General features: G+C 47.2%; 1 protein-coding gene across 7 annotated transcripts in view; it reads left to right on the top strand.

Moving 5' to 3' along the window:
• Nucleotides 1-27,531, top strand: part of TIAM2 (TIAM Rac1 associated GEF 2) — a 218,698-nt gene that overhangs the window by 156,880 nt on the left and 34,287 nt on the right. For 6 of the 7 annotated variants that reach the window (XR_008958917.1, XM_057310930.1, XM_057310932.1 and 3 more), the window contains one exon: nt 20,970-21,073. Coding sequence is in view for 5 of the 7 variants with exons in the window: in XM_057310930.1 (XP_057166913.1) it covers nt 20,970-21,073 (104 nt within the window). In the remaining 2 variants the exon portion in view is untranslated. Of the gene's footprint in view, nt 1-20,969; nt 21,074-23,973; nt 24,991-27,531 lie in introns of those variants that run through there. The other variant, XM_048226090.2, reaches the window with a different exon arrangement.

Here is a 27,531-nt window from a genome sequence, read left to right as displayed (position 1 = left end):
GATGAGCAGTTTTTCACTCATTTTTGAGTTACACGCAGCGTCTGCCTTCCCCTCAGTTTCGTGTTCCCTCGGCATGACCAGAGGCAGCCCTAGCCCAGTGCTTGAAAAGAAGGAAGATTTTCTCATTTTGTTTTCCAGAGAAGTCAGTCCTCTGTTAATAAACATCTGGTTCTCTGGAAAGGAACACCTGTGTTTTGTCTTGTTTTGTTTTTCTAAATAGAAACAAGAATATAAGAAGATAAAGGAAGAAGCTGCAGGGTTGTTTTGGGCCTGTCTTGACTCTCCGTGATGAAGGTTTACCGATCCCATGTCGGGTGCTTAAAGCGTGCGAGGCCCTGGGAACAAGCTACGTTGGGTTTAGGGCTTTGGGTCTACTTTTGTGTTTGGTCAGGTATCCAGAAATTTATATTTGTTAGCTTTAGTCTCTTGATCCGGTTAGAGCAAAAAAACCAAAAAAACAACCCCCCCTTCTTATTTACCTATCTGACTAAAAAGGTGCTGGCAACGGTAGTAGGTCCCGAGGAGCCTGGGCAAGGATTGTAGCTTGCTCTCCAGCATCTTTGCTTTTCTAGAAAAGCATCCTACTGGCATTTGAGACTCATTGATATGTGCCTGGTTAGGGAAATGCTCTCAAACTTCTGACGCTGAAGACTCTGCTGCTGAGCTCGGGAAAATGCGCATGCCTGGGGGCGGCTGTCAGAGAGCCTCCTACAGGAGGTCTGGGGTAGTGCAACCTGGCTCCCTCATGTGGCCGGGGGAGGGGGGGGGAGGCATTAGTCTAAAGGAGGTGCGTCTGACCCTGAGAGGTAGGACCTACCCTTTCTTGAACCCTCGTGTGCCAAGGGTTTGAGGGTTAAATGAGATTATCCCTGCGACGTTCGCAGCAGGTGGTAGCTGTGGTGTTTGCGAGCTGTGACTCTCTTGCGGGGGATTATATGCCCCAGACCACCACCACTGTCCTCAGTGGCTCAGAATGCAGCCGGCTGACCTGTGAGCTCGTCTCATTTGTGCCACAGCCCGCCCTCAGGAGACACTGGCCCGTTCAGCAAATTGAGTGCCCTGGGGAGCCAGGAACTTCCCGCAGTCCCCGGCTTCCCGTGACCGTCCTGTGATCCTCTGTGAAGGGCGGAGCGGACAGGAACGCATCTAGAACAGATATATGAGGTTCCTTGGTTTCCTTGGACATGAATTGACCATCTGATTCTTGCCTCTAAGGGTCGGTCTTTGTGTTTGAGTTATCCACAGCAGAAAGAGAGGAAGCGCGTATGGGCTGTATTTGACTGGAGCGGAAATCTCATCTGTAAAGACCGACCATAGAGAGCTTAAGGTTGCAGCTGGAATCCGCCGAAGAGGCTGGTGGTAGTTTCGAGCCAGCAGGGCCGCCATGGAAGGGCTTGGGCGTGCCAGCCCCTGATTATCCCGGATTCCTGTTCGTGCTGTTTTTGCGGTTTATATTGAAAATCCCTTTTCTAGGGTATGCCATCTTTTGAGATATTCCAGCAGCCTTTAGAGAGAGTGTTATTGGGCCTAGAGTTTCTGAACCAAGTCTTTCTGTGAACTTGGAGCGTGTTGTGGCTTTAACGTAGTCTCCGTCTGTAAACAGTGATTAACACTGTGCCTGAGGGTTGGGGTGCTTTTCACAGGAGACGGAAGAGAGGGGAACTAGGTTCCTGCTCCCACTCAGACAGCATCAGCCCAGCAGTGCTTAGCTGATGATGAAGGTAATTGCAGCCTGAGGTTCTTTTTTTAATTCCCCACCCGGTGCTGAATCACTCTCGTTCTGAATTGATGTGAGGAGTGTAGGTCCTTAAGCTCCAAGAAGCCACCTAGATGCAGATTTGCTCTTTGGAAGGAATTGCTCCTGGGACTGCATGTGTCCCTTCCACAGCTTTTCACCAGGGGCACGGGGCGAGGGGGTGGAATTACAGAGCCGCCTCTGATGTGGCCAACCCACTGATTTCCTGTTGATGAGGATGAGGGCATTTTGGCTTCCGCAGCCTGGTGTCGGATGACGAACAGCACGTAGCTCAGGGGATGTTCTGTTTGTGCGCGAGACTGCTGTGAGTGCGGCCGGCCGGCTGGCGCCCCAGATCCCCACATGTGAAGACATAGGAGTTCCTCAAGATGATTGGCGCATTAAAAAATTTAAAAGAAAATGAGTGTGAGAAATAGACCGCTTTTACCAGGACACAGAGAACGTTGGTCTCAGAATCTTCGTTGCTAAGAAGGGTGCCGAAGGTCCTTGTCAGTTTCGTTGGTGGATGTGAGCGCGTGGTTTTCTGTGAGCAGAGCTGGGAGTTGCACCTTGGATATGACTTCTCTTACCAAGCTTAGTGTTGTTGGGGAATTAGGTCCCTTTTCTCCTTCTTCGTCCATCATTTGGTCACTTGTTTATTTAACAAATAAGCAATAACGTTCTGCTACCTGTTGTAGGTACATAAAGATGAATTAGACATTATTTTCTAACCTCAAGAAGCTTATCGTTGAGTGGGGAAAGTAAAACGCTTGTAAATAATAATTCACCATTAAAAAAACCCTTTTCAATAAAGAGCGTTAGAAGACCAGCTCAAAGGTAGAGTTCCCACTGATTTTTCAAGATGTTTATTTTGAGCAAAGGGTCCAAAAGCACCGCAGCTGGAGAGTTACCTGTGTGTGTGTGTGGGGGGGGGGGGGTTGTAGTGTGGGGTCCGGAGGGTGTTTCACATACAGCAGCACGTAGAGCTCACCTGGCTAGTGTGTGAATGGGAAGTAAAATTGGAAAGTCTGTGAGGGCCAGATTGTAGAAAACTCTAAAACCCTAAAACGCAGTAATTTGTAACATGTCCTGGCCTGTATCTGAAAAAAACACAAAAAAACAAAAAAACTGACAAGTATGGCATTGCTTTCTCCTACCTTGTGCAAAATGCAGAGGATTTGTAAGGTCACTTATTTTCTTTTTTTTTTTTTTTTTTTTTTAACAGATTTTGTTTATTTGAGAGAGAGAGAGAGCAGGCACAAGAGCGTGGGGGAGGGGCAGAGGGAGAGGGAGAGGCAGCCTCTTTGCTGAGCAAGGAGCCCAAGGTGGGGCTTGATCCCAGGACTCTGGGATCATGACCTAAGCCGGAGGCAGATGGTTTACAGAATGAGCCACCCAGGTCCATTGGTCATTGTCTCTAATGACCAGAAGTCCTTGCAAAAGAAATACTCAAATAAAAGTTTTTTTTCTTGGGACAGAATGAATAAATGAATTACTGTCGGTGTCCTATAAAACCAAAGTGCTCCTCAGCACGTGAAGCCATAGCCAGGAGAAGCGGTCCTCACAGTGGTCCTTAGGGGGGGTGTCCTGCTGGCTTGTGGTAGCGGGTGCCCCACAGCAAGGAGGATGAGGCGTTGTTGGAACTGAGGGGGAAGCTGGTAAATAAAGTCTGCCAGCATTTTGAGTTAAAAACCAGTCTTACAGTATCTCTCCTAATAATAAATGGAATTCATCTTTCAGGTAAAAATCTGCAGAATTTCTCTGAAGAACACTGTGAAATTTACTGTGGGTGATGTCCCTTTTACTGGCCCTTTGAGAGTTTGGGGGGGCTGGGTCAGATCTAGCCTCCCGTGCAGGCAGGGTGAGCCGCCTGGAACGGTTAGGTGTGGTTGGAGAGAGGAAGCCTTCTAGGCTGTTACATAAAAGAAAAAAAAAGCTCTGACTGTTCCTGTGGCTATCGTGAGTCCTGAGTGCTGAATGCTGCTTGTCCGCATTTCCATGTTTGTTCTTTGTAATGGGCTTCAAAATGAATTATACTGCTGACTTTTTTCTTCCTTGTGAAGGAATTGAGACCATCAGGGAGGGCCATGTGGGGATATGTCCTCTTGAGCTTTCACTTCTAGAGACAGCTATGTTGTGACTGTGTCTTCCATTATTTGGATCGGTAATACATGTGCTGGTGTGACATCCCCGCAGTGCGAAGGGTTCAACAGTCAGAGCTGTGCAGGGAAGTGGTTAAAAGCGTGGCTACTACGCACGCAACTTGGGGTCAGTCTTGCTCCAGGTTGTGACTAGCTGTGGGACCTTGGTTGGGCAAGCCACTTAATCTGTCTGTGCTTAGTTTTCACAACTGTGTAAACTAGTGTTGCATTTTATGGGATTAATAAGCTAATATTTGGAAAGAACTAGATAGTGGCACATATAGCAAAGACCACATAAGCATTTAACTGAATAAAATAGGTGAATTTCTCTCACTCTGTACTTAGCCACCCACTCTCTCATCCAGTGGGAAGCATTGTTCTTTGTTTCTTTCTCGTTCTGGTCTGGAGACTCTTAAATGTTGGGGAAAATGGTGGGGCATTTTTCTGCTGTGTTTTATTGAATTACCTTCATGCATGACTATGGTAGGCAGATAAATCCCCACCAAGAATGTCCACATCCTAATCCCTGGAACCTGTGAATATGGCAAAACAATTTACGTGACAAAAGGAACTTCAGCAATGTGATTGGATGAAGGATTTTGAGATGGAGAGGTTATCCTGGATTACCCAGGTGGGCCCACTGTAAAACAGGCCAGAGAGTCAGAATGGGAGATGTAGTGACGTGAGGAGAATGGAGTGACGGGGACCTGTGAGCAAAGTAATGCGTGCAGCCTCTGCAAGTGGCAGAGACATGGGAACAGCCTCTCCCCTAGAGCCTCCAGATGGAATTCGGCCCAGGCAGACCCGTTTTGTTAGTCTTCTGACCTCTAGAAATATAATACATTTGTATTTATGTGTCAAGCACGGTGTTTGATGGCTGAGGTACAAAAATAAGGAACCATAGCCCCACCTTCCGGCAGCTACAGTGGAAGTGGGCAGATGTGTGAACAGGCAAGGGTCATAATCCACCATCATAACAGCTCTAAACTTGTGGGTCTCCAGGTTTTACTCCAATTTTACTGTGAAAATTATCAGGGACCCCCAAGGGCTTTTGTTATGTGGATTATATCTATCAGTGTTGACTGTATTAGAGATTTAAACTGAGAGGCTCCTGGGTGGCTCAGTTGTTGAGTGTCCACCTTGGTTTCGGCTCAGGTCATGATCTCGGGGTCGTGGGATGAAGCCCCGTGTTGGGCTCTGTGGTCAGGGCACAGTCTGCTTGAGATTCTCTGCCTCTCCCTCTCCCCCAGCCCTTCCCCCCACTCACACATACACTCATTTAGAAATTTAGGAAATATTTATTAAAATGTATTTTAATGTAACAAGTCCATTTCATATTAACACAGCATATTTTTAAAAGAAAATCAGTGAGAAGAATAGCATTGTTTTACATTTTTGTTATCTCTTTAATGCGTGTCTTAGTAGAAGACAGCTGGGTTTTGTATCAGCATCTGTGTTCAGCCTATTGCAAATGCTTGTTTTTGTGAGAGTGATTTGAAGAAAATCCAACCTCACGCAGATAATGTAGTTGGCAAAGAGAGGAGTATTTTAATAATCTTACAGGTAATTGTGAATATTCTTCTTTAATATTACACTAAAACTCAACAAGTGGTAGTTCCTTCAAGGTAAGTTGTATATGGTTTCGGAAACACTGTTGGTAGACCTTCCTACTTGCTCTGATTAAAGTCCATCGGCCTGACTTACACTTCGAATGGATCTTTTAGTCATGTGACTTTGTAATGTGCAATGGTTATTTGGAAAAATACTAGGTTGCTAGGTTATGCAAATCGTTAAAATATGGATGTTTTGTTACACAACATTAAAATCACATTCATTAATATCACCACCAGTTTCATGTGGAAAAGCCTAGATATATTGGGAAGCTATGGTGGTAGACACAAGTTTTCCAGGATTTGAATTTTTTACTAGAAAGTTGGAATTATATCTACAATACTGTCCTTTTTTCCCTTGGAGATGACAGGCTCACTTTGTTCATTTTATGTTTTCATTTTTAAAAAAGATTTTGTTTTTATTTTAAGTAGGCTCTATGCCCAGTGTGGGAGTTGAACTCATGACCGTGAGATCAAGAGTTGCATGCTTTACCAACTGAGCCAGCCAGGTACCCCACACTTTGTTCATTTTAAAGGAAGTATTTTGTCAGTTTTTTTTTTTTTTTGAGTAAAAATTGTTATTAAAAAAAAAGCTAGCTCAGCTTGCAGCAGAATGATGTAAGTGCATTTTTTTTTTTTTTGGCAACACCCATTGCATAAGAGCTATATGGATACTTCTCAAACATGTTCTCAAGGGTTGAGTTCTAGTAGAGTCCGCCATTTTTACTGCTTCACTGAGGACATTGTTAATGGATGCGGGCATGTTCTTGATGGAAGTGTGCGGTAATGGAGTCGATGGTGCCTGGTATGGTTGGTACTGCGGCTCTGACGGGTGCTACCTCATGAGCAGATCTACCCACGACTGCCCTGTGTCGCCATTGCAGATGTCCTCAGAAAACGGCAGATGACATCTAGCATTATCACTGAAAATAATTTTGAACTTGCAGGCCACTGGAAGGGGTCCCGGTGGCCCCAGGAGTCGACAGACCACACTCTGAATGAAGGGCTGTTACAGCAGAGAAGGGGCAGCGAGAACGCATGTTCTGGGTTCTCAGGGCCACCTCTGAGGGACAGCCTCACTTGAGTTAAGCCCTGAAGAAAGAGTGCATTCTGGGCACAGAGAAGTTGCGGAGGGTGGGGGTCGGGTCTTGCTGGGGGGAGACGTATGAGTAATTCAGGGTTTCTGGAAGGTAAGGTGCAAATGGGGGAAATGGAGAGGATAAGACTGGACTGGTGAGCAAGGGCCAGGTCACAAAGGGTCTCGTGTGCCAGGCGGGGAAGGTGGTGAGGAGCCGTGGGACAGGGGAGGGGCCCTGAACCTGCTGATGGGCCCACTGAGGAGTGATACAGTCGTGGGCCGGGCTGGGATGGGGTTGAGGGGTGGTGCTGTGGTGGCAGGGCAGTCCCTGTGCTTCTCTCCACCAGAGCACTGACGTCAGGAGGAGTAACTGTCCTTCCTCAGCACAGGGTCTTTTGTATCTTATCACTAATAAGTCACCAAACACATAAGTGGAGCCACTTGATAAAGATTTCCTCAAATGTATGAATGAATGAATCAAGGATATCCGAATGACAGGGCTTAAGCTTTAAAAAAGAAAAAAACCTCCAAAGTCTTGTGTTTCCAATATTAACTTTATTTTTTAACAAGATGCTAATGCTTACATTGTATATAAAATGTGGTCTGTTTCAAGTTGGTAAATGAACTACAAAGCTTAATTTCAGTCTTAATCCTGAACTCAAACACTAAAGTTGTCTATGAAGTGAGACGTGCCATGTTCTTACCCTCTCCTCCCCACAGTGAGTACTCCTTACTTGTGAAGATGCCTGGGGTCGAGCAGAGAAACTAGGGGGTCTCTCTCTCTCTCTCTCTCTCTCTCTCTCTCTCTCTTTTTCCTTTAATTTACTCATGGAACAAATATTCAGCGGCTGCCTGTTCTGTGTCAGGCACTGTTTTCAGAAGTGCTGGAGATAGAGCCGTGAGCACACGGATCTACACTTCAGTGCATGGAAAGCCATATAAGCAATAAACATAGTAAATTATATAGTGTACTAACAGGTGGTAAGAGTGAGGGAAACAAATAGATCGGGGGAGGAGGAGCCAGGAGTAGAGCTGGGAGCAGGCACCAGTTGTAACTAGGGCATCAGCAGCTGTTGGTAAGACCGAGGCACTGGAATGAGCTTGGAGGTGAGGGATGGAGCCTTGCGGACATCTGGAAGCAAAGCTTGCCCGGCAGAGGGGACCACCACAGGTGCCCCAAGATGGGGATGTAAGTGGCATGTTTAAGGATCAGCAGATAGCCCAGCGTGCCCGGGGAAGAGCCAGGGGACTGGGCAGCAATAGGAGGTGAGGCCCAGGAGGACAGGTGAGGCAGGATCAGGGAGGACTTGGTAAGCCAGTTCGAGGTCTGAGGAAAATGAGGGGCCATCGCGTGTTCTGGAGCAGAGAAGTGACATGATCTGACCAGGGTTTTCAGAGGATCACTAACTATGGAGAGGAGGCTGGAGGAGGCTGGAGGAGGCCGAGGGTGCTTTGAGGCTTTAGCAGTGACCCAGGCGGGGCACGATGGTGCCTTTCCCCTCCGTGGTAGCAGGGGAGGTACCGCCGGCAGAGCTTACTCAGAGATGGACGGTGGGGTGTCAAGGAAGGCGAGGAGGCAAGGGTGCCTCCCAGGTTTGGGCTTGAGCAACTGTTAGGAAGGAATTGCCGTCAGCTTAGATGGGGAAGCTGTCAATGGAGTGGTTTGGGGGGAAGACCAGGTGTCGACTTTGGAACACCTTGTGCTAAGCCTCTGTGTTTAGAGCGAATATTCCACCTGCTTCCAAAATGGTTTTAAAATGACTTATACTGAAAACCCATCCGTAAGATTCCACAAAATTTATCAAAATTAACAACATAAAGGGAAGGGGAGACCATTTGAATGACAACATGCCTACTTTAGAGGTTTTCACTCACAGTACAGGGGCAAAACCGTCTTCCTTATGAGAAAATGAAGACGTTTGAAATAGTGCAGCAAATTAATTCCTTTCATTTCAATCAATTGAGTTATGATTTGTTGCATCTTCTAAATTTATTTCTGATCCTGCAATTCTCAGCTCTGATTATCTATTTATAAATGATCTGTTCCCACATGAATCCTTTTATTTTTGAGAGAGAGAGAGAGAAAGCATGCTTGTGCACTTGAGCTGGGGGAGAGGGAGAGGGAGAGAAAATCCCAAGCAGGCTCCTTGCTGAGCGCAGAGCCTGATGTGGGACTCGATCTCACAACCCTGAGATCATGACCTGAGCCGAAATCAAGGATCAGCCGCTTAATCGAGTCACCTAGGTGCCCCCGTATAAATCCTTTTATCCCCCCCCCTCCTTTTGTCATTAGCGTCTTTAACAGGTTACCAGAAACTGTGACCAAATTCGAATTATCCAATTTTATTACTTGTTGATAGCTCTCGGAAAACTTATTTGGAAAGAGACATATGAAACTGTTAGCAAAATTATTTTGTGGCTTTTGTGCAGAGCCCTGGCCAGCTGCCCCTGGAGAGCGGGCAGAGGCAGTCCCATGTAGAAACAGTGTACAGAATGCCCCTTCCTCCCAGATCTCCCAGTGGGCTTCCTATAGAATCTGGAATTTCCAGAGAAGCACTTAGAAGCTTCTGAGCTTGCTCTTCTCAGCTTTTCTACATTTATCTTCCAAACAATAATTACCCCGAAATTGCCATTTGTGAATTAATTCTGACTTTAATGCTTCGGTTGATGGATGGCCACGTCACACTTCTGTGAAGGTGAGGCATCATTGCATGGTGGTATTAGCAGAATTATTTGGATGTCTACTGAATTGTGTCATTATTATGTCACAAAAACAGCCGAGGAGAAAAGGCTGAAAAACGGTGATAAGAAGCCTAGGTTTCATAAGCTTAATACGTATGACCCAAAAATGCCAGTCATCATGTGTGCGCCAGCCAGCAAGACCCTAGCCCCGTGTGGCTGTTCTTTGATCTTCAGTAGGCCAGTATGTGTTCAGTGGGGAAAGAGGAGGAGAAGATTCAGGTGTGTATCAGGTGACTGTAAATAGAAATTTTATAATTTGTTTAGATCCCTGGGAATAGGAGTCCTCACAAAACCTATAAACTCGATTTTCTCACTTTGGGATTGTATTCTGTGAGAAGTGGGGGGCTGCCTTCACATCACCTTGGGGGGATCTTGGGCTCTTCCTCTTCTGAACTGTGAAAGCATTTTGTCTGTATATCTGATACAGAAGTTAAGATTTATTGCCTTGCAGTATTACTGCGTACTTAACATAATTTACCTACTAGATTGAAAATCCCTTGAAAACCAGAGACCTTGGGGTGCCTGGGAGGTTCAGTTGGTTAAGCATCTGCCTTTGGCTCAGGTCATGATGCTGGGGTCCTGGGATCCAGCCCTGCATTGGGCTGCCTGCTCAGTGGGGAGTCTGCTTCTCCCTCTCCCTCTGTCCCTCACCCTGCTCATGTGCGCGTGCTCTCTCTCTCAAATAAATAAAATATTAAAAAAAAGAAAAACGGACTTTTAGGAATACTAAGTTTTTAAAAAAGATGTATTTTGTTAGAATGAGAGCACAAGTGGTAGGGGAGAGCAGAGGGAGAGGGACAAGCAGATTCTGCACTGAGCACTGAGCCCCACACGGGGTTGGATCCCATGAGCCCAAGATCATGACCTGAGCCGAAATCAAGAATCTGATGCTTAACCGACTGAGCCACCCAGGTGCCCCAAGGAATACCGAGATTTCTAAGACAGGGCAGCTAACGCCCTTCTTGGGAATAGCATGTGTTTCCCTCCAATAACTACTAAGTGAAAGGAAGGTTCATAGGAGTCTCTTAACGTGAAGTAGAGGTGGTGTTCCTGAGAGTGGATTCTGGGGGATAAAAAGAATCCTGGAGCACATCCGGAAGTTTCCCAGTTTTCTTCTTTATAAATCTGACTACAGGGGACATGTGCTGAGACTTTCTCAGAGCCGAAACACGTGTGCAAGGGGCTCTAGGATGGCCCAGGACGCCGCTTGCCACACCGTGAGCCCCAGCGGCAGCGAGTGACTGCTTTTCCCAGGAGAACAGCTCACACCCCAGTCTGTGCTGCTCTGTATCTTCCATGGGCTGATTGGTGTCCATGACATGGGATTCTTTCAGCAGAAAGACCAGAACCACAACTAAAAAGGAACAGTCTGTATTCCCACTGTAGGTCAGTGCTGATAGTGAGACGTGTTTGAAGTTTCATTTGAGGGTAGTAACATTTATACAAGACTGGATCTGCAGGAAAGGGGTCTGGATTCTAGCTCTAGCCTTGTGCTTGACCTTGGGTGGGTTACTCTAACTCCTGTTTCCTCAACTCTGGAAACGAAGGATCTGACAAAACAGTTCAGCATTTTTTATTTTCTCTGAAAATCAGTTATTTAATAGGCTTAAAGCACCAATGGAAAGGACTGTGGGAATGTGTGTTTTGTTTTGTTTTTTTCAAAGATTTTATTTATTTATTTGACAGAGACAGCCAGCCAGCGAGAGAGGGAACACAAGCAGGGGGAGTGGGAGAGGAAGAAGCAGGCTCCCAGTGGAGAAGCCTGATGTGGGGCTCGATCCCAGAACGCTGGGATCGTGCCCCGAGCTGAAGGCTGATGCTTAACGACTGCGCCACCCAGGTGCCCCTGTGCGTTTCTTACAAAAGTTTGTGAAGTGAAAAAAGCAAAGTAATGGATCAAGCATTCCATTTTGGTTTTGCAGCAAATCTCATTACCTCTTTAAATAGCATCAGTCTTGACTGCTACAGAGAAGGTGTTGGTTAGAGCTTCGTAATGAGAGGCTGACTCCAGTCTAAAGATCACACAGAACCTTAGAGGCACTAATTACCCCTTACATCACCATGATGGAGCAGAGATGTGTTATTATCATTTTACTTTCACAGCTGGGTAAATCAAGGCACAGAGACACATTAACTTGCTGGTAACTTGGACAAGGTCATGGTCAATGGTGGAGAGGGACAGAACTGTAACTTACTGTTTCTCTCTCCAGGTAGGGAAAATGTCTGCATTTTAATTACTTTTTTCTTTTTAAATATTTTCTATTAACATCTGTAGAGTGCAGTGCATTGAAAACATGCCTCTGCAGTAAAATGAATTCAAATGTGGGGCGCCTGGGTGGCTCATGCAGTTGGGCGTCCGACTCTTGGTTTCGGCTCAGGTCATGGTCTCAGGGTTGTGGGATCGAGCCCCGTGTCTGGCTGTGCGCTCAGTGTGGCGTCTGCTTGAGATTCTCTCTCTCCCTCTGTACCCCGCCCCCCACTGGATCACGCATGCGAGCTCGCTCTCAAATCTTAAAAAACAAAAAAACAAGCAAATTTAGATGTAACTGGATTGATAATGGCCCTCTGTCTTATCTGGGTTCTTATCTAGAGGCTGGGGATGGCAGTCGGTAGCAGACTGCCTTGTGATTGGGGCTTCCTCAGTTCAGGGGAAGGTCCATTGTTGAGTAATAATTTCACTGTCGTCATTCTCAACACCTTTTTTGATATTTCACACTGATTTCCATCGACCTTGCAATAATGTGACCGTATATTGTGTGTGATTTGGTTCTTCGGAATCACCTTACGGTGGACTTAAACTCTAATGTCTCTCCTGTAAGAGCCACACAATCTTACCTTCTTTTTAAAAAAATAAGTATAATTCACGTACCGTAAAAGTCACCTTTCAAGTGTTCAGGTCAGTGGTTTTTGGTATATTCATGGAGCTGTGTGGCCATCACCACTATCTGATTCCAGAAAGTATTCTTCATCTCCGGAAGAAACCATGTACCCGTCAGCAGGCACCTCCCCGCCGCCCCTCCCCCCAGCCCCCGATCCCCGACAGCCGCTGGTCTAGTCTCTGTGGCTCTGCCTGTTCTGGCTGTTGCACACGAATCGGATCATACACCATGCAGCCTGTTGTACCCGACTGCTCTCATTTAGCATGGTGTTTCCCAGGTTCATCTGTGTGGTAGCCTGCGTCAGCCATGGGCTCCTCTCTGTGGCTGCGTGGTTCTCGATTCTGCCCTCTTCAGTCTTGCCTGGCATTAGCCGTTCCTGGAAGGTGTTACTCCAGTGTGGTTTCTCCTAGAGCACCCCCCTCCCCCGCCCCAATGGAGTCTCTGCGTGCTCTTATAGGTTTCCTTGCCGGGTCTTTAAGTAGAATTCCATCTAAGTTGTTTGTAGGGGTTTTTTGAACTTCAATTCCGCTCTGTTAACATTCTTAAGTGTCTGAAATACAGTTAATTATATTCTCTGCCCCCGAATATAATGACATGTATGTCATCTGGGGGTCTTCCCGGCTCTGGTGGACCCCAGTTTCTGCTAGATCCGAAACCTTGGCTGGAGATCCCTTTGACCATTGACTGTGTTTCATCAGGGACCCTGATAAGATACGATGGGAGGCCCTTTGCCTTCTTTCTTTGGGCTAAGTGCATGCCTCTGTCACAACCATAGCCTGCCCAGAAAATGAGAGTGTGGCCACACCTAATTCCCTTCTCCCCGCTTCTCGGAAGGCCTCTTTTCCTTTATGTTGTAATTGGCCTGGCGGTGGCCTGCAGCCCATTCCTACCTTGAAAACACCCACGGTCTTCCTGTTCCTCCAAAGATTCTTTCAGATGCTGAGGTTAGTTACCACAAGATAATTGACTCAGCTCATGGCAGCCTGCTGGTAAGAAACATTTACTACCAGTCTTTGCTTCTCTCTGTTTGTCACCAGAGATCTTGCATTGTCAGGAACATCACCAGTTGGAATGTGACCTCAAGTGAAACGGATTTGGAAGATTTATGAAATTTACATTTTTCTGGCACGGTATTTCTGCTGTGATCGAATATACTTCTCTGCAGGCTTAACAGTGACATTCAGACAGATGCCTTGATTTTTCTTGACACAAGAATAGTAACAATAATGAAATGTAGAGTCCCAGATATCTTCAGAAAAGTTGATTAGTTTTGGTCTGTATCAGAAGCACGTGGCGTCAGTGGTGATGTGTTTGTTAATGGTGCCGTAGGACTTGACTGGCCTTTGAATGTGGTCAACTCAGAGTTACTGTTTTCTCTTGTTGGATAGTCTGTTTCATTTAAATGGTTTTATTTTCATTCTGTTTCACTCACCCATGATGAGTAATATTTGCCTAGATCACAGAATATAGCAAATGTCCTTAATGAAAGGGGTCACAGATCACTGCATTTTACGTAAAAAGGATGAGTAAAATGTAGAGGAGTCTGAGTTAATTAAAAATAATGCCAAACAAGGTCTGCACATTGAACCTGAAACGTTGAGAGATATTAAGCTTTTCTGTGCAGATGAACTCAGTGTTTGGCATGCTTTTGGCACGATGAGAAACCGTGCGTGGTGGACACTAACGCAGAATTTTACAACAGTGGGCGAAGCTTGGAGAACAAAAAAAATGTGATTTAGTATCCACAGAATGCTGTTCTCTTGCGTGTTAGCATTGTTTACTAAAATATTTTTTTTAATTTTTTTTTAAAGATTTTATTTATTTATTCGACAGAGACAGAGACAGCCAGCGAGAGAGGGAACACAGGCAGGGGGAGTGGGAGAGGAAGAAGCAGGCTCATAGCGGAAGAGCCTGATGTGGGGCTTGATCCCATAATGCCGGGATCACGCCCTGAGCCGAACGCAGATGCTTAACCGCTGTGCCACCCAGGCACCCCTGTTTACTAAAATCTTTATCTTTTCTTAAAATTGCATTCACACTTTTTTTTAAAGAACAAAACATCCATAAGGTGAAGGAATTCAGTTGGATAATTTCTAAGATTCTCTTCAGGTCTAAAAATTTATAGATTCTCTATAAGCTGTTCATTTATGGAATTACATAGTAGGCATTCAGAGAAATTAAACAGAAATTGAACAGATTGAGTAGATTAAGAACATAAATCCCACAAACTATGTTCTCTGAATCTAAGTAGATATAAAATTATTAAAAGTCAAAGATGTACAACCGTAATGCCACAGGGGAGCAAGTAGTTGAAAACTTAATGAAACCATTTATTATTTAGTTGTAAATTCTTTGAAATTATTTTTTAGATTTTTTTCCAGTCGTCTTCATGGAAGATCATCGTTTTCACCTCAGAGGGGAGCCTATGGGTTAATGGTTAATCAACTAAAACATTTTTCGAGCCCAAGATGAGAGTCCCAATTAAATACGCTACATTATTTATCTGAACACCATCTTTTTAATCACTTTCTTTAGCATATTTCATTTTTCTTCTGGAAGTGGAGGGAGCTAGTATTCACATCGCACCTGCTCTTGGCTCTGGGCTTGTGGTGCATTTTGCCTCCTCTGATGTCACTGACCTTCCCGGGGGTGGATTGGCCCCGGAGAGAGGCAGAGGTGTGGAGGGGGCCCTGCTCACCAGAGATGTTTTGGAAGTTTACGTGTTTGTTTTGGTTTTCACAGTAAATTGGAGGAATATAGCACTTAGTGGTTGGGATGTGGTTGCCTGATGTCCTGCGTGATCAGGTTGTGTTTTTTTTTTTTTCCCACACCGTGGATTTGTGCCACTGGACTTTCACGTAGGTGAAAAATGTGTGTAATTACCTAAGCCAAGAACTGGCTTCATTTTACAAATGAACACACATTATTTTTTTCCCCATAGCTACAGGCTACTTTGAATTTTCTAGGAAAGCAGCAGACCAATAAACCAAGGGAAATTTGTCCTTTATTTTGCTCAGAGCTTTGCCAAAAGGCTTTGCCCATTTGGAAAATCAGGTCACTGATGGCAGCACCCCAAATGCATTTGAATCTCCATGAAGACACCCTGGCCCGGGTCTGTGATGGCACTGAGATAATTGAGCATGACTCGTTGCAGTGCAAATGTTGGACAGGCTTCTAGAGTGTCTGTAGCCAGGCATTTGCATATCGAAAGCCACATTTTAAACATTGCAAATTACTTTCCTCTTATTTTTCTCCTTGTGTTACCAGTAGGGCATTATATTGCTTCTTGTGAAACTGTGTATGACTTTTATTTTAGAACAGTATTGGAGAGGGGGGCTTGCGATGGAGTGATATTGAGAATCTGTACTACAGATTTGAAGCATGAAAAGCATAATTTAAAAATAATTTTCCAGGGGCGCCTGGCTGGCTCCATCGGAAGAGCGTGCGACTCTTGATCTTGGGGTTGTGGGTTCGAGCCCCACATTGGGTGTGGAGATGACTTAAGTCAACTTAAAGAAAAAACTTTCCATTCTCATTGCCTCTCCTTTTAGTGTACTTCACATGAATCCTCAACCCATAGGCTGAAGCAGTTTTCCCTGATGCTATGACTGTCGCCATCCATTTCTCAAAAAGGTCTTCTGGTAGCTAACAGGTGAAAACCTTCTAGTTTCTTCTTTTAGGCCTCAGGGTTTGATATCAGGTTGAGACTTAAACTCAATTCCTCAGGTAGTTGCTGTTTCTGAGCACACGGGCGGCCTTCCCAGACTTCGCCCGAGGGGGTTCTGGATCTCTCGGGAGGCCTCTCCTCTGCGCGGACCGAGCGCCTTGCCCACCCTCCTCACAGGCAGCCGCTGACTGGTGTCTCTGGGCCCTGCTGGTGGCCAGCTGGAGGGCTGTCCGGGAACAGGGAGGAACTTCTTGCCTCTTCCTTGCCACCTGGTTGAGTGAGGTGGAGGCGGCCGGCAAGACCAGGCCTAGGCAGTGGCCCAGCTCGGCGAGCCAGACTTTGTGGCTATTGCTGAGCAGAGCGAGAGTTCCTGACGGGGAGCAGCAGGCTGGAGACTGGCAGGGTTACCACCACGCGCCCAAGCCCTTCCCAGACTTCCCCGTTGCCATGCATTTCCAGAGAATTCCTCCTCCACGGGCGTATCCATATCAGCATCCACATAGCCTGACGCTTCTTACGGCACCGGGGAAGTAAATGGCAGAGCCCGAACTCCTGCATATTAGCTGTACTAAGTTGGATTTGGAAGTGCTGGAAACGTAAACTTGGTCGGAATTCACACGACCAGCTGTGTGGGCGAGGCAACCTGAACATTAGCGTTTCTTGATGTTTCCGTTTTTAAGTTGGTCACCAGGATGTGACTTGAATGCAGGTTTTGCTCTTTCATCGTGAAGGATTTGGGATTGCCGGCCGCTTGGCTGACAGTGCTACCAGCAGGGTCTATACTGATGCCCGGGATGGGAAGACACTGAGTTACGAGGTGTGTCCTACCTGGAGCCTCCTGTGTCCCTGGTCATCTTGGGGGGTGGGGGTACTACAGGGCTGTGGGAGGGCAGGGACAGTCACCTTCCAGGAGCACCTGCCCCATGTGCCTTGAAATAGGTTTGGTTTTGAAGGAGAGAGCTGGCTGAGCCTCGTCCCCGGTGCGGCACGTGACAGGGTTACCTGGTAGCCAGCAGGCGTGCGGAGCTCGGCAGCCGTCTGACGAGGGGCTGCGCAAATGCAACAAGCGGGCCCACGTGTAGGCGTGGAGGCCGCGGCCCTGTCTGGCCAGCTGCCGAGTGGAGGTCCTTGCCGCGGTCCCTGTTTCCTGGGGCTGGGCCTCACCCCAGGTGGTTAATTTCCACCGTGAATGAGGTGAGAAAGACACAAGGTGTATTTACCAGATGTAAATCGATAACCTTGACCTGATCTTATAATTTTGCTATTTCCCATCATTCATCATCATATTGGCCCCAGACTCCTGGAGTGAGTCTGAAGTTCTTGTACCGGAGTGCGCCGCACCCCGGCTGGGCAGGAAGCGTACGCGCGTGGCCCTCCAAGTCGGAGCAGGCACCCTAACTTGTGTCCTCGTGGATACGACCACACCGGGAGGCTCTCCCAAGGTGAGAGGCCGGCTCTTAGGTTGGCAGCGGAAGGACGGATTGACTCATGTCAGCAGCTGGTGCTCAGGACGTGGGCAGAGTGTAAGTGGGGCTGTGCGTAGGCATTCGGCTCCTAGGACAGATGTCAGTGCGGTGTGTGTTTAAAACCTCTGTGTCAGTCAGCATTCGGATCTCACTGGCCTACACTTTGCTTTTTTTCTTTTCTTTTCTTTTCTTTTTTTTGAAGAGCCAATCTGCTTTTCTCCCAGGGCCTACTTTGTTCTCTTTTCTCCTCTAGAATACTAAGGCACACTCCTTTTTATGGGGATACAGGTCCTGGTGAAATTTGAGGCTCCTGGAGCTGGGGTCGGAAACTGGGGCCCCTCAAGCTTGGCTTCCCCCGTGCTTTGTCATGTCTAGAACAGCGTTGGCGCATTGCTAGTGGGTTGGAAAAGGAGTCAGTCACTGCAGAGACTCTGTCTGTGCCCAGATACCATTCCGCCTCTGTGAAATTTGGGTGGTGGAACAGCTCTGAGATTTCCTATCTTGGCAAAACTCAGGAACCATCCAGAACCACTTCCGCCTCTTGGATCCCTGAGGTGAGCCTCAGTGGGAGCTGGTTCCGAGATCCATCCTGTCTAAGCTTGTGCCTCTGGGAGGATCTGAGCTGCAGCCAAAGGCTCTCTAAAGTTCCAGGGGTAGCAAGGGTGATAGGGGAGCCTCAGCAACGCATAGCAAAGCCTTGTTTCCTGGGGTGGGCAGGGGTTTAACCCAGAAGGGGTAGCCAGAGTTCTGTTACTGGGTAAACATTCTGCCTTTGTAAGAGGTAAAAAGTTTGGGGAGATTTCAGTCTTTCAGTTCTAAAGTTTTGTGAATATATTGAATAGATGACTCAGAATTCACTTGGCACCCACTTTTGACATCAGCCGTGTTATTTTCACCACCATCCATCTGGCTCCTCCCGGCTCCAGAGCGCCTCATGCCCATGTGCCATCTCCGAGCTCTTCAGGGGACTTCAGGTCTCTGTTGTCTTTGTATCCCCAGGACTCAGGGCATAGCTAACGTGCAGCAGGTGCCGTAGAAATCCTCGTCATGCATAAATGCATCGGCTGCGTCCGAAGTCCTGTACTCGGTGCAGGTCTCTGGGAATACGGACACTCCGAATTGACCAGGGAAAGGCAGCAGTAGTGCAGATCTGATCCTGTCACTGAGGTGAGGGACTCACAGTGTACAGCTTCCGTGACACTGCTCCTGCGTGATTTCCTTCTACTCCTCGGCATTACTGAGTAAAGACAGGTATGTCCTCTGAGGACCTCTTTCCCCCCGTACACCGTCGTTGGCATTTCCAGGTTCTCTCCTTGGTCTACTTCTGCATGTTCTTCCTGGGGCTGCTTCCCTGCCAGGTGCGGTCAGATGGATTCAGATCCACATCCCCACGTAGACGTTCCTGGACGGCCTGACTTCAGAGCGTCTCCCGTTGGATGGCGCACGTGCGTCTCAGGCTCGGGACCGTCACAGCTAAGCTGCTGAGCACCACTCTAGCTCTTCCTGTTCCCTGTCTGCCCCGTCACCGAGGCTTAAAGCCAGGTCCTTGACGCCTCCTTTTCGTACCATTTTCTATGAAGCAAGCAGCAAAGAGGAGGCCTGGAGGGTCTGCCTGCTCAGATTTCTGTGTTCACTTCATTTTTTGGCTCTTACTCTATTCTGAGGGCATTCGGGTCTTTCTGCCTCATACCTGCAGTGTTGCTGTGACTTTCTGACCTGTTTTTCTCCCAAGGTCTTGGCCTTTATCGATTCCTCTGGCACAGGGCACCTTCCCTCCCTTCTCCACCGCAGCCATGCTCAACCCGTTTCCAGAAGGTGCTGGGCTCGTCCTATGATTTGCCTTCACTCAGCTGCCTCCTGCTTCTGGAATCCTCTCTCCCCACTGCCCGCTGGTCATTGTTAGCCTTAAAGACAAATAGTTACCCCCAAGATTTAAAGACTTTGCTCAAGTGTTTCCTTTGCTATTAAGTCTTTCAGGGTCCTTTGCAGAAGTAACTTCCTTCCTGACTGTGCGTACTGCATGGACTTTTCTCACATCATCTGTGACGCTTCACCTTCTCCAAGGCTAGAAGCTCACCTTGAGAGCAGTAACTGCATCTCATTCATCTTTGTATCCCTGGCACCGTACCTAGAAAACAGCCGGTGCTCAACAAGTGAATGTCGAATAGATGAAAAAGGTGCGTCTATGCTGAATACAGTAGGAACACAGGCTGTTTCCTTTTGTGGATCCTGTTGGTCGGTCTCCCTTAAACACAGGTGCACACAGCAGCCTAAGGAGGCCATCGGTGATGGAGGAACAGTGGTGCATTGCTCTTGGCTCAGGGACTGATCTTGCTTCCCATGTGGTCAGCCTGCTGGTGACTGGACTGCCTCCGTGGTGTGGTGTTCGGGGCCTGGGAAAGGCAAACCCAAGTATTCCCACCTGTCACTGCTATCTGAAATTTTCCCAGGGATGTCTCACGCATCTGTGATCAGCACTGCCTTATCCGAGCTAACTTACTCCAACAAGTGTGACTTGGACTTTCTGGTCCTTTTCTGGGTAGGGTGAGGGTTTTGGAAGAGGCAAAAGGAAGAAGAAATTAGAGCGCCAGAATTCTGTAGATCATTCACATATTTTCTTTAGGTCTCCTCTTGTCTTACAGTCAAGTGTCTGTGTGGTGGTTGGTTATATCAGCATGGATCGTGGACCAGCATTCCTATCCATGGGTTTCACCAACTTTCTAGGGCTTCCATGGCTTCTAAAGGTCTCTTAGAGACCAGTGTCCTGGTCCCATCATGCTTGAGTAACATCTACCTATGCTGGGTCAGCCTAGGTCAACTTGACAGGTTCAAGATCATTGACTTCTTGTAGCTACGGGGATTAGAAACCATCTGGTTCCACCTGGTTGAGGGGACAATCTACCAAATACAAGAGTTAGAATGAAAACCTGCGTTATATTTGATAGAGGCTCGTCTTTCTGTCTTTCTTGAATTTGTTAATTTGAGAGCCACTGGAAAGAATTGGGCTTGGCAGGTGTGTATGATTGTAGGCTGGAAAAAGAAAAAAAAAAAAAAAAGCAGAAGCTTTTTACTTGCCTTTGCTCTTCCTTCTTAACCCTTAGTCCAGAAGTTAACAAAGGTTTGCTGTTCCTCATGGGACTTTTCAGTTTAGGATAAAATTGTGGTTGATGTCAGAAAATGAAAAGTTAAGCTTTCAAATGAGCATGTTGTGGGTTGTAGTAAGAGTCCGTGCTGTTGCATTCCTGGTTGTCCAAGATTTCCCTGGTGATTTTTCCCAAAATAGGGAAGTACCCAACGATCGTCACTGCCGTTTGATTCTTGGTGGGAGTAAACTCTCTAAGATCAGAGATTAGTGCAGTACAGTGTGCACAGCAACAGGCAGAATGACAAGGCATTGAAGTCACTGCCTTGGTTGGTCACTGGTCGCCGTTGACTGAGAGCGGCAGGAGACGTGGCTTCTTCGGTAGCCGGAGCCCGGGTCCGTCTCAGGAGACCCTTGGGTGGTGGGAAGGGCCTCTCCTGCACACTGCCTCCGGCGCCGTCAGTGCTCGTTCCCTCCCTCTCGTTATCTGAACCCTTAAACCAGTCATTATGATTCTCTGCAAAGGGCCAAACTCACTTTTATGTGTGTTTTTGTCACTTTTTATGCAGATTTCAGCAACGTCCCTGATGTCACCACTGGCCTGAAAAGGAGTCAGACCGATGGCGCGCTGGCCCAGGTCCCCCACGGGGAGAAGACAGGGCAGACGTTCGGGGTAAGATATTGTCCCAGATCCAAATGAAGGACCCGGCTGACAAGCATGAATCCCCCCTTCACCCGAAGTGGGGAAAGGAGACGGGGTTATCCAATCCGTCGGTCCACTCGCAGAAACAGACTTTTTTTTCCCCCTTAATGGAAGTAGTTTCCTTATTTATTCAAAGCGAAGTATGTTAGGACAGTTTGACAAGGACAGTCTGTGCTCAGGTGTTCTGGAACTTACATTTAATGACTCTATTGCTTTCCTACTTTTTTTTCTTTTTTCTTTTTTTTTTGGCCCACAGATAAATTATTTTTGGAATGTTGTTACTTTGTTGTGGTAAAATATCTAAAACATAAAATTCGGTATTTTCATCATTTTTAAGTGCACACTGCAGTGGTGTTAAGTACATTCACAGTGTCGTGCAGCCATCACCACGGCCCGTGTCAGAACTTTCTCATCATGCCAAGCAGAGACTCAGTACCCGTTAGACCGTGGCTCCCCATTCGCAAGTCCCCCACCCACCCTGACCCCGGCTCGCCTCTCTTGGACTTCCTGCGTCCTTTGCCTGTCCAAGCTCCCTCGGGTGTGAGTGTCATGGTATTTGCCCTTTTGTTTCTGGCATATTTTGTGTGGCATAATGTTTTCAGAGTTCATCGTGTTGAGGTGTATGTCAGAACTCCCCTTCCTCTGAGGGCTGGAACTGTCCGTGGTATGTGCTGCGTTTTGTGTGCCCGGGTGTTCATCTGTTGACGGACACTTGGCTTGTTCCCATGGTTCGCCTGTTGTGAGTAATGCTATGGTGGAGATTGGCATTCAGATGTGTTTCGTCCTCGTTTCCAGTTCTGTTGTATACGCATCTAGGAGTGGAACTGCTAGGTCACGTGCCCATCCTATGTGTGGCTTTTTACGTGTGTCCCACAGGGCTGCACCATCATCCGCGCCCGTCAGTGGTGGGTGAGGGTTCTGATTTCTCCGTATCCTCGACATCACTTGTTCCAGTCCATGCCTTTCCTGCGTTTTTAATTGTTCATCGAACATCGTTTCAGAAATGGTCTGATCCCCCTGATGTGTTAATACACAGTCCAGTTTTAGTTGATTTTGACATTATAACTCTGTTTTCAGTCCCTTGCTTTTGTTTTAAATATAAGAATGGAGGAGCACCTGGGTGGCTCAGTCATTAAGCATCTTCCTTCGGCTCAGGGTGTGATTCTGGGGTCCTGGGATCGAGCCCCGCATCGGGCTCCCTGCTCCGCTGGCCGCCTGCTTCTTCCTCTCCCACTCCCCCTGCTTGTGCTCTCTCTCTCTGTCAAATAAATAAATAAAATGTTAAAAAAAAAAAAGAAAAGACAACTTACAGTCTCCTGGGTTAGACTGATACCACCAGGGGCCGGTCCCTTTGGGGAGCAGCCATGTGACACACCCGTGGGTGATGGTCACTGTGAGAAGGGGATCGGGATGGAGCCTGCCCACTGCGGGGCGGGTTCTGGTGGCCCCTGACCTGCCTCGTCCTCTCCCTCACCCCTCCCTGTATCGCTCCCCCATTCCTGATCCGCCTCCTCCAAAATCTCTCTTCTCTTCTTTCCGATTCCTCAGACGAAACACTCGATCTGGCTGTGCCCCCAGGATGCAGTATCTCTTACTAAACTGAAATTAACTACATTTTTAGTCTTATGCCTCTGGTCGGTCTCTGGTGGATTAGTTACTTTTGGGAACACAACATCATAGTTAATAGTGATTATTATTTTTTTAAGAAATGCGTCCTAGAGCATCAACTGAATGTGTTTTGTTGGCTTTGTCTTAAGTTTTTGTAAAAAAGTATGTATTTCTGACACACTTGAGAAGCTCGGCTGTCTATTTAAGGTAAGCGCGCCCGGGGGGCACCGGCACAGTGCGGCGGCTCGGGGGAGATCACTTAACGCCACTAGGGAGGTGATCCCCTCTCTGTTGTAATCTACTTGAGTTCCACATTAAAGTTCTTAAGAAGGAAAGGAAAGACTTTTTCTAGATTTTAACACTCAATAAAATAAATATGCAAGAAGTACCATGTGAAGGCGATTCCCAACTCTGTCATTTAACAATACCTGTCATAATGAAACAAAGTGTTTACCAAATGAACATTGGAGCATCAGTTAGCAAGGAAAGGAGGAAAAGCTGTAGTTGAGCTTGAAATTGGAGCAGGCTGAGCTTAGTTTTCGTTACTAAAATGGTTAGAGGAGAAAGCATATAAATAAATACCAAAGAGGGGCGCTTGGGTGGTGCAGTTGGTTAAGTGTGTGACTCTTGATTTCGGCCCAGGTCATAAGTTCAGGGTTGTGAGGTTGAGCCCCACGTCAGGCTCTGCAGTGGGTCTGGGGTCTGCTTGAGATTCTCTGTCTCCCTCCCTCCCTGCTCGTATGTGCTCACTCTCTCTCAAAAAATAAATCTTTAAAAAATATAAATACCAAAGAACACAGAAAACAAAAGTATTGAAAGAGAATGTCATTGTGGTGAGCGTTGCTGTCAGTCCCTCTCAAGTCCAGAATAGTCATTGTCTGACCTTCTTCAAACCTGAAGATCATTTGTCCATAACAAAGGACTTCAGGGCATTTCTCAGCAATCCTAGCCTAAAGCCTGGAAGTTACTTAATTCACACATTCTTTGTTCCTTGGGAAAGAATTGGTGACCATCAGAAGTAATAATGGGGATGTATGTTAGTGAAAAGAAAGTTCTGAATTGAAGAATTAAAAGACAGGGGCGGCTGGGTGGCTCCATCGGTTAAGCGTGCAACTCCTGATTTCAGTTCAGGTCGTGATCTCAGGGTTGTGAGATCGAGCCCCACATCAGGCTCAGTGCTGGAAAGTCTCCCCCCCCCCCATGCTTACTCTTTCACTCTAAAAAAAAAAAAAAGAAGACATTTTGTTCTGTATTATTATTTTCAGCCCACTGGACACGTCAGGTTATACCTAAAAGCAGTCTTTTTCTGTTTTCCAGCAGTGGTTTGGGAGGTGGATGATGCCTGTCCATGTGCTGGGCATGGATCTTTCGGGCTCGCCCTGACACTGCCCCCGCGGTGCCCACAGGAGGGGGTCACTGCTCTGCAGAGAAGACCCGCCTCTGTCTCCCGGGCTTCCCACCCTGGCCCATGTAGCCTTCTCAGGGGTCATTAACTTCTTTTCAGATGAGACCCGGGTTGAACCTGAGTTGTTTGGGATATTTTACTAATAATATTCTAGACTTGGAAATAAGGAATAATTTCCCTTGAAAATCAAATGCCGCCTGGCTTGATGAAGCACAGCTGTAAGTGGGGCTTTTGACAGCCCCGCAATTTCTGCAAATGGCTCATAATTGATTGCCGTCTTGCTCCTCAAGGGTGCCTATTACTGTCACGGCTCTTTGTGTGCCCCTGTCAACCTCTCCTGTGTGCGGGCTCTTTTTTTCCCCCAGTATTGTTAGCAATTAGCTGGCACTATTGTAACAGTTTGGATTTTGAAAGGAATAAACAGTTTCTCTTTGGGTGAGGGGGTTGAAAGAGTTTCTGGGTGGTTCTGGGGACTCGAGGTGGGCTAAGCAGCAGGCTGTGCAGAAATTCGGTTTGCAGTCCATGTTCCTGTCTCCGAGCCGACTCCGAAGATGTGGCACTTTGTGGCTCTGTTGTCCCTGAGTGTGCCCTAACCTGGTGTCTCCCTGGAGCCAGCAGGCTTGGCGTGGGGTGGAAACCAGAAGAAGGGGGTGAGCTTCCCCAGCCACGAGCGCTGCCTCGGAGGAAGAGCTTGGTGGCGCTAGGACGTCCTTGCGAATGAGACTTGGAACAACAGTTGGGGATTTGTTCATTGCCTGGGGATGAGAGTGAGAGAACGTGCGTCTTAATCATTTCCCAACAGCCGACTGTAGATGGAATCCTTTCTCCCAGAGGGAGCAGTTTCCTTTGAACTCCCCCTTTCTATGTACAGCATGTAAGTAAGCGAGGGCTTTGACCTCAGGGGTGTGGATTCTGACCCAAATGTAGGCATGCCTGCATGGTTTCCTTTTTCTCTGTCTGGAAAGTTGATTTTACTCTGAAATGTCTATAGATTGTTATGCAGACGAGAAGATGTGCCATTCTTTCCAGAAGGGAATCCTGACTGTAATCTTTAAGCAGTCTTTACGGCTAAGGATGCGAGAATGTCTTTTGGATTCTAGTTTCTCTGTGGCACTGTCGACTTTTCCTTTCTCGTTCCTACTTTGCAAGGGTTTTTCAGTGGATCTCTGAAATAGTTTTGTCCTTTTGAAATGTATCAGAAAGCCCGGAAATTTCAAATATTTACTCTGTAAAATCCGCTTGAAAAGAGGAGTAATTAAGACAGTAGATCATTTTCTGTTTTGTGAGATTTCCTTGGAGCATAGCACATGCTCCTGTTGGACTTCATGCTGTAAAAGAAAATCCACAAAAGTGAAACCGTTTTCTACGAGGTAAGCAGAGCTTTTACTTTAGTTATTCCTGATTAAATATTTTTTTCAGCTTTTTTAGAAGAATTTTATGTAATCACCTAGTGTGGCTTTGGCAGTGATTATTTTTACAGTTTGTAGGCGTTGTGTTGCTAGAACAGAGAGCATTGGGATCTGGAGATACACAGCGTGACGACTGTGTGTTGTGCTCTTTGCAATTTAATAACGCTTAAGATCTGTTTTGCCCTTTCATTTGTGCAAGGTGGAAAAAAGGGACATGCACTATTGGTTAGGTTTTAGAACACAGCATGAACATAACTTGCATTTAATTTTTAATGCCTGCTCACCCACTTATCTTAACCTTGTGAGTCTTTTACATGAATTCCTTTTAAGACCTTGCATTTCTAAGAAGTGAAAGGAAAAGATTATTGGACATATGATTTATTTTCCGGCATGTTTGCGTTGTACATCTTTCTACCTTATCTTTGAGTCGCCGGTATTATTTCAAGATCTGTTTGGTTGTAAGATGTTTTGGCTACAAAGCGAAATTAAAATACAGTTTCTTTATAAATCGTGGTCTTTCTACATGGCTGCTATTCAGTAGATTAATATGATCATGGTCTCTTTTAAAGAGCTAAATATACCTATTTCTAAATGCATGTCATCTGACAGAATCCCTGACATACAAATGAACAGGGAGATAGCATCCTCTGTGCAGACCCCGTTGTCCCTGGAAATGACTTGGCGTCTGGCGTTCTCAGTGCTGAGACGAAGTGGGCAGTGGTGTAAACGGGAAGAAGTCTCAGCCTGATGGTTGGAAACCTGAGTGTGTCTCCTGGCCCGCCAGGCTTTGCCACTGCGTGACGTGGGGCAGGGCGCCCAGCCAGTTGAAGCCCCTGTCCTCCCTTGGGAGTAAAAATAACAGTGCCACCACCAGTCCTGTGTTGCTGAGAGGCTATGCACCATTACACACACGCCCGTGAGAGACTGTTAGGCTGAGAGGTCCTCCTTCCTGCCATGTCCCCTGCACATACGGCCCTCTGCGTGCATTCTTAGTCTGCTCCCCTCACACGGCTCACCCGCCCCTGCCACCCACCCAGTCTTCCTGAAGGGTCTGTCAGGTGGTCATGTCCTGTGGAGCTGTCCCAGGACACAGAGAAGAACTGGACACGAAGGCCCTGGCAGTTGGGTCCTCTTAGCTGTCGGTCACCCACACGAAGACCAAACCCGCCCCCCTGAGCTGTTTTTCTTAGGCCGAGGGAGCGGGTGGACACTGTTTTCTGCAGGCCTGCTCAGATGACGAACACAGTAGGATCTGTCGGGCCTGCCTTTCTCTGCAGCAGGCGTGCGCCGTGAATACCGAGCAGCTCGGCGAGGCCTGAGACATGACCTGTCAGGAGGTCTTACAGACTTGTGCCTTTCGGAAGAGAAGCGTCTCCTCGGCCTAGAGAGGTGCCGTGGGTTCAGGCTAGACTGAGCAGGCTGAGCCGAGTCTCCTGCCCGGCTCTCGAAGGCCCTGTTCTGCGTTTCTGACCCCGCAGTACATCGTGTGGCGGGGCTGGGCGGCAAGTTCGGGGATTTGTTGGAAGCAACTGTGCTTAGTTTGCGTGGGAGTCTAACAGTCCATTTGATCTTTTTGGAGCTGATTGGAATTCTTTCTTTTTTAATGACTATTTTCCTAGCTCCAGGTGTTAGTGTCCCGCTCCTGGTCTGTCCTGATCTTTAGGGCTGATGTGTCAGGAAGATGCCAGCTCTTTGGTGGGTGTGGCAGGAAGGGCCATCACTGCGCCGTGAGGCACGCAAGAGCCCTGTCCTCTTTGTTGCCAAGAGTCACTTATATGCTCTATTCAGTAGGGTTGGAGATGTTACCCAGTGTCAGGTGTGAGAGAGAGAGAGAGAGGGAGGGTGTGGGGGGGAAGGCAGGCAGGTAGGAAGGAAGGGGAGGAAAACCAAGTCTCCGTGCAGGGTGTGGGCAGGGCCAGCAGTGAGCTGGAAGGGGGCTGGCGTTGAGAAGAGAATGGAACCCTCTGAGCCAGTAGCTACATGGCAAGCAGTTTGGGCAGGGAGAG

The sequence above is a fragment of the Ursus arctos genome, unplaced genomic scaffold (genome assembly GCF_023065955.2).
Source record: "Ursus arctos isolate Adak ecotype North America unplaced genomic scaffold, UrsArc2.0 scaffold_13, whole genome shotgun sequence".
NCBI classification, from domain to species: domain Eukaryota; kingdom Metazoa; phylum Chordata; class Mammalia; order Carnivora; family Ursidae; genus Ursus; species Ursus arctos.
The sequence above is the reverse complement of the archived record's forward strand: the minus strand, read 5'-3'. Positions and strand labels throughout refer to the sequence as shown.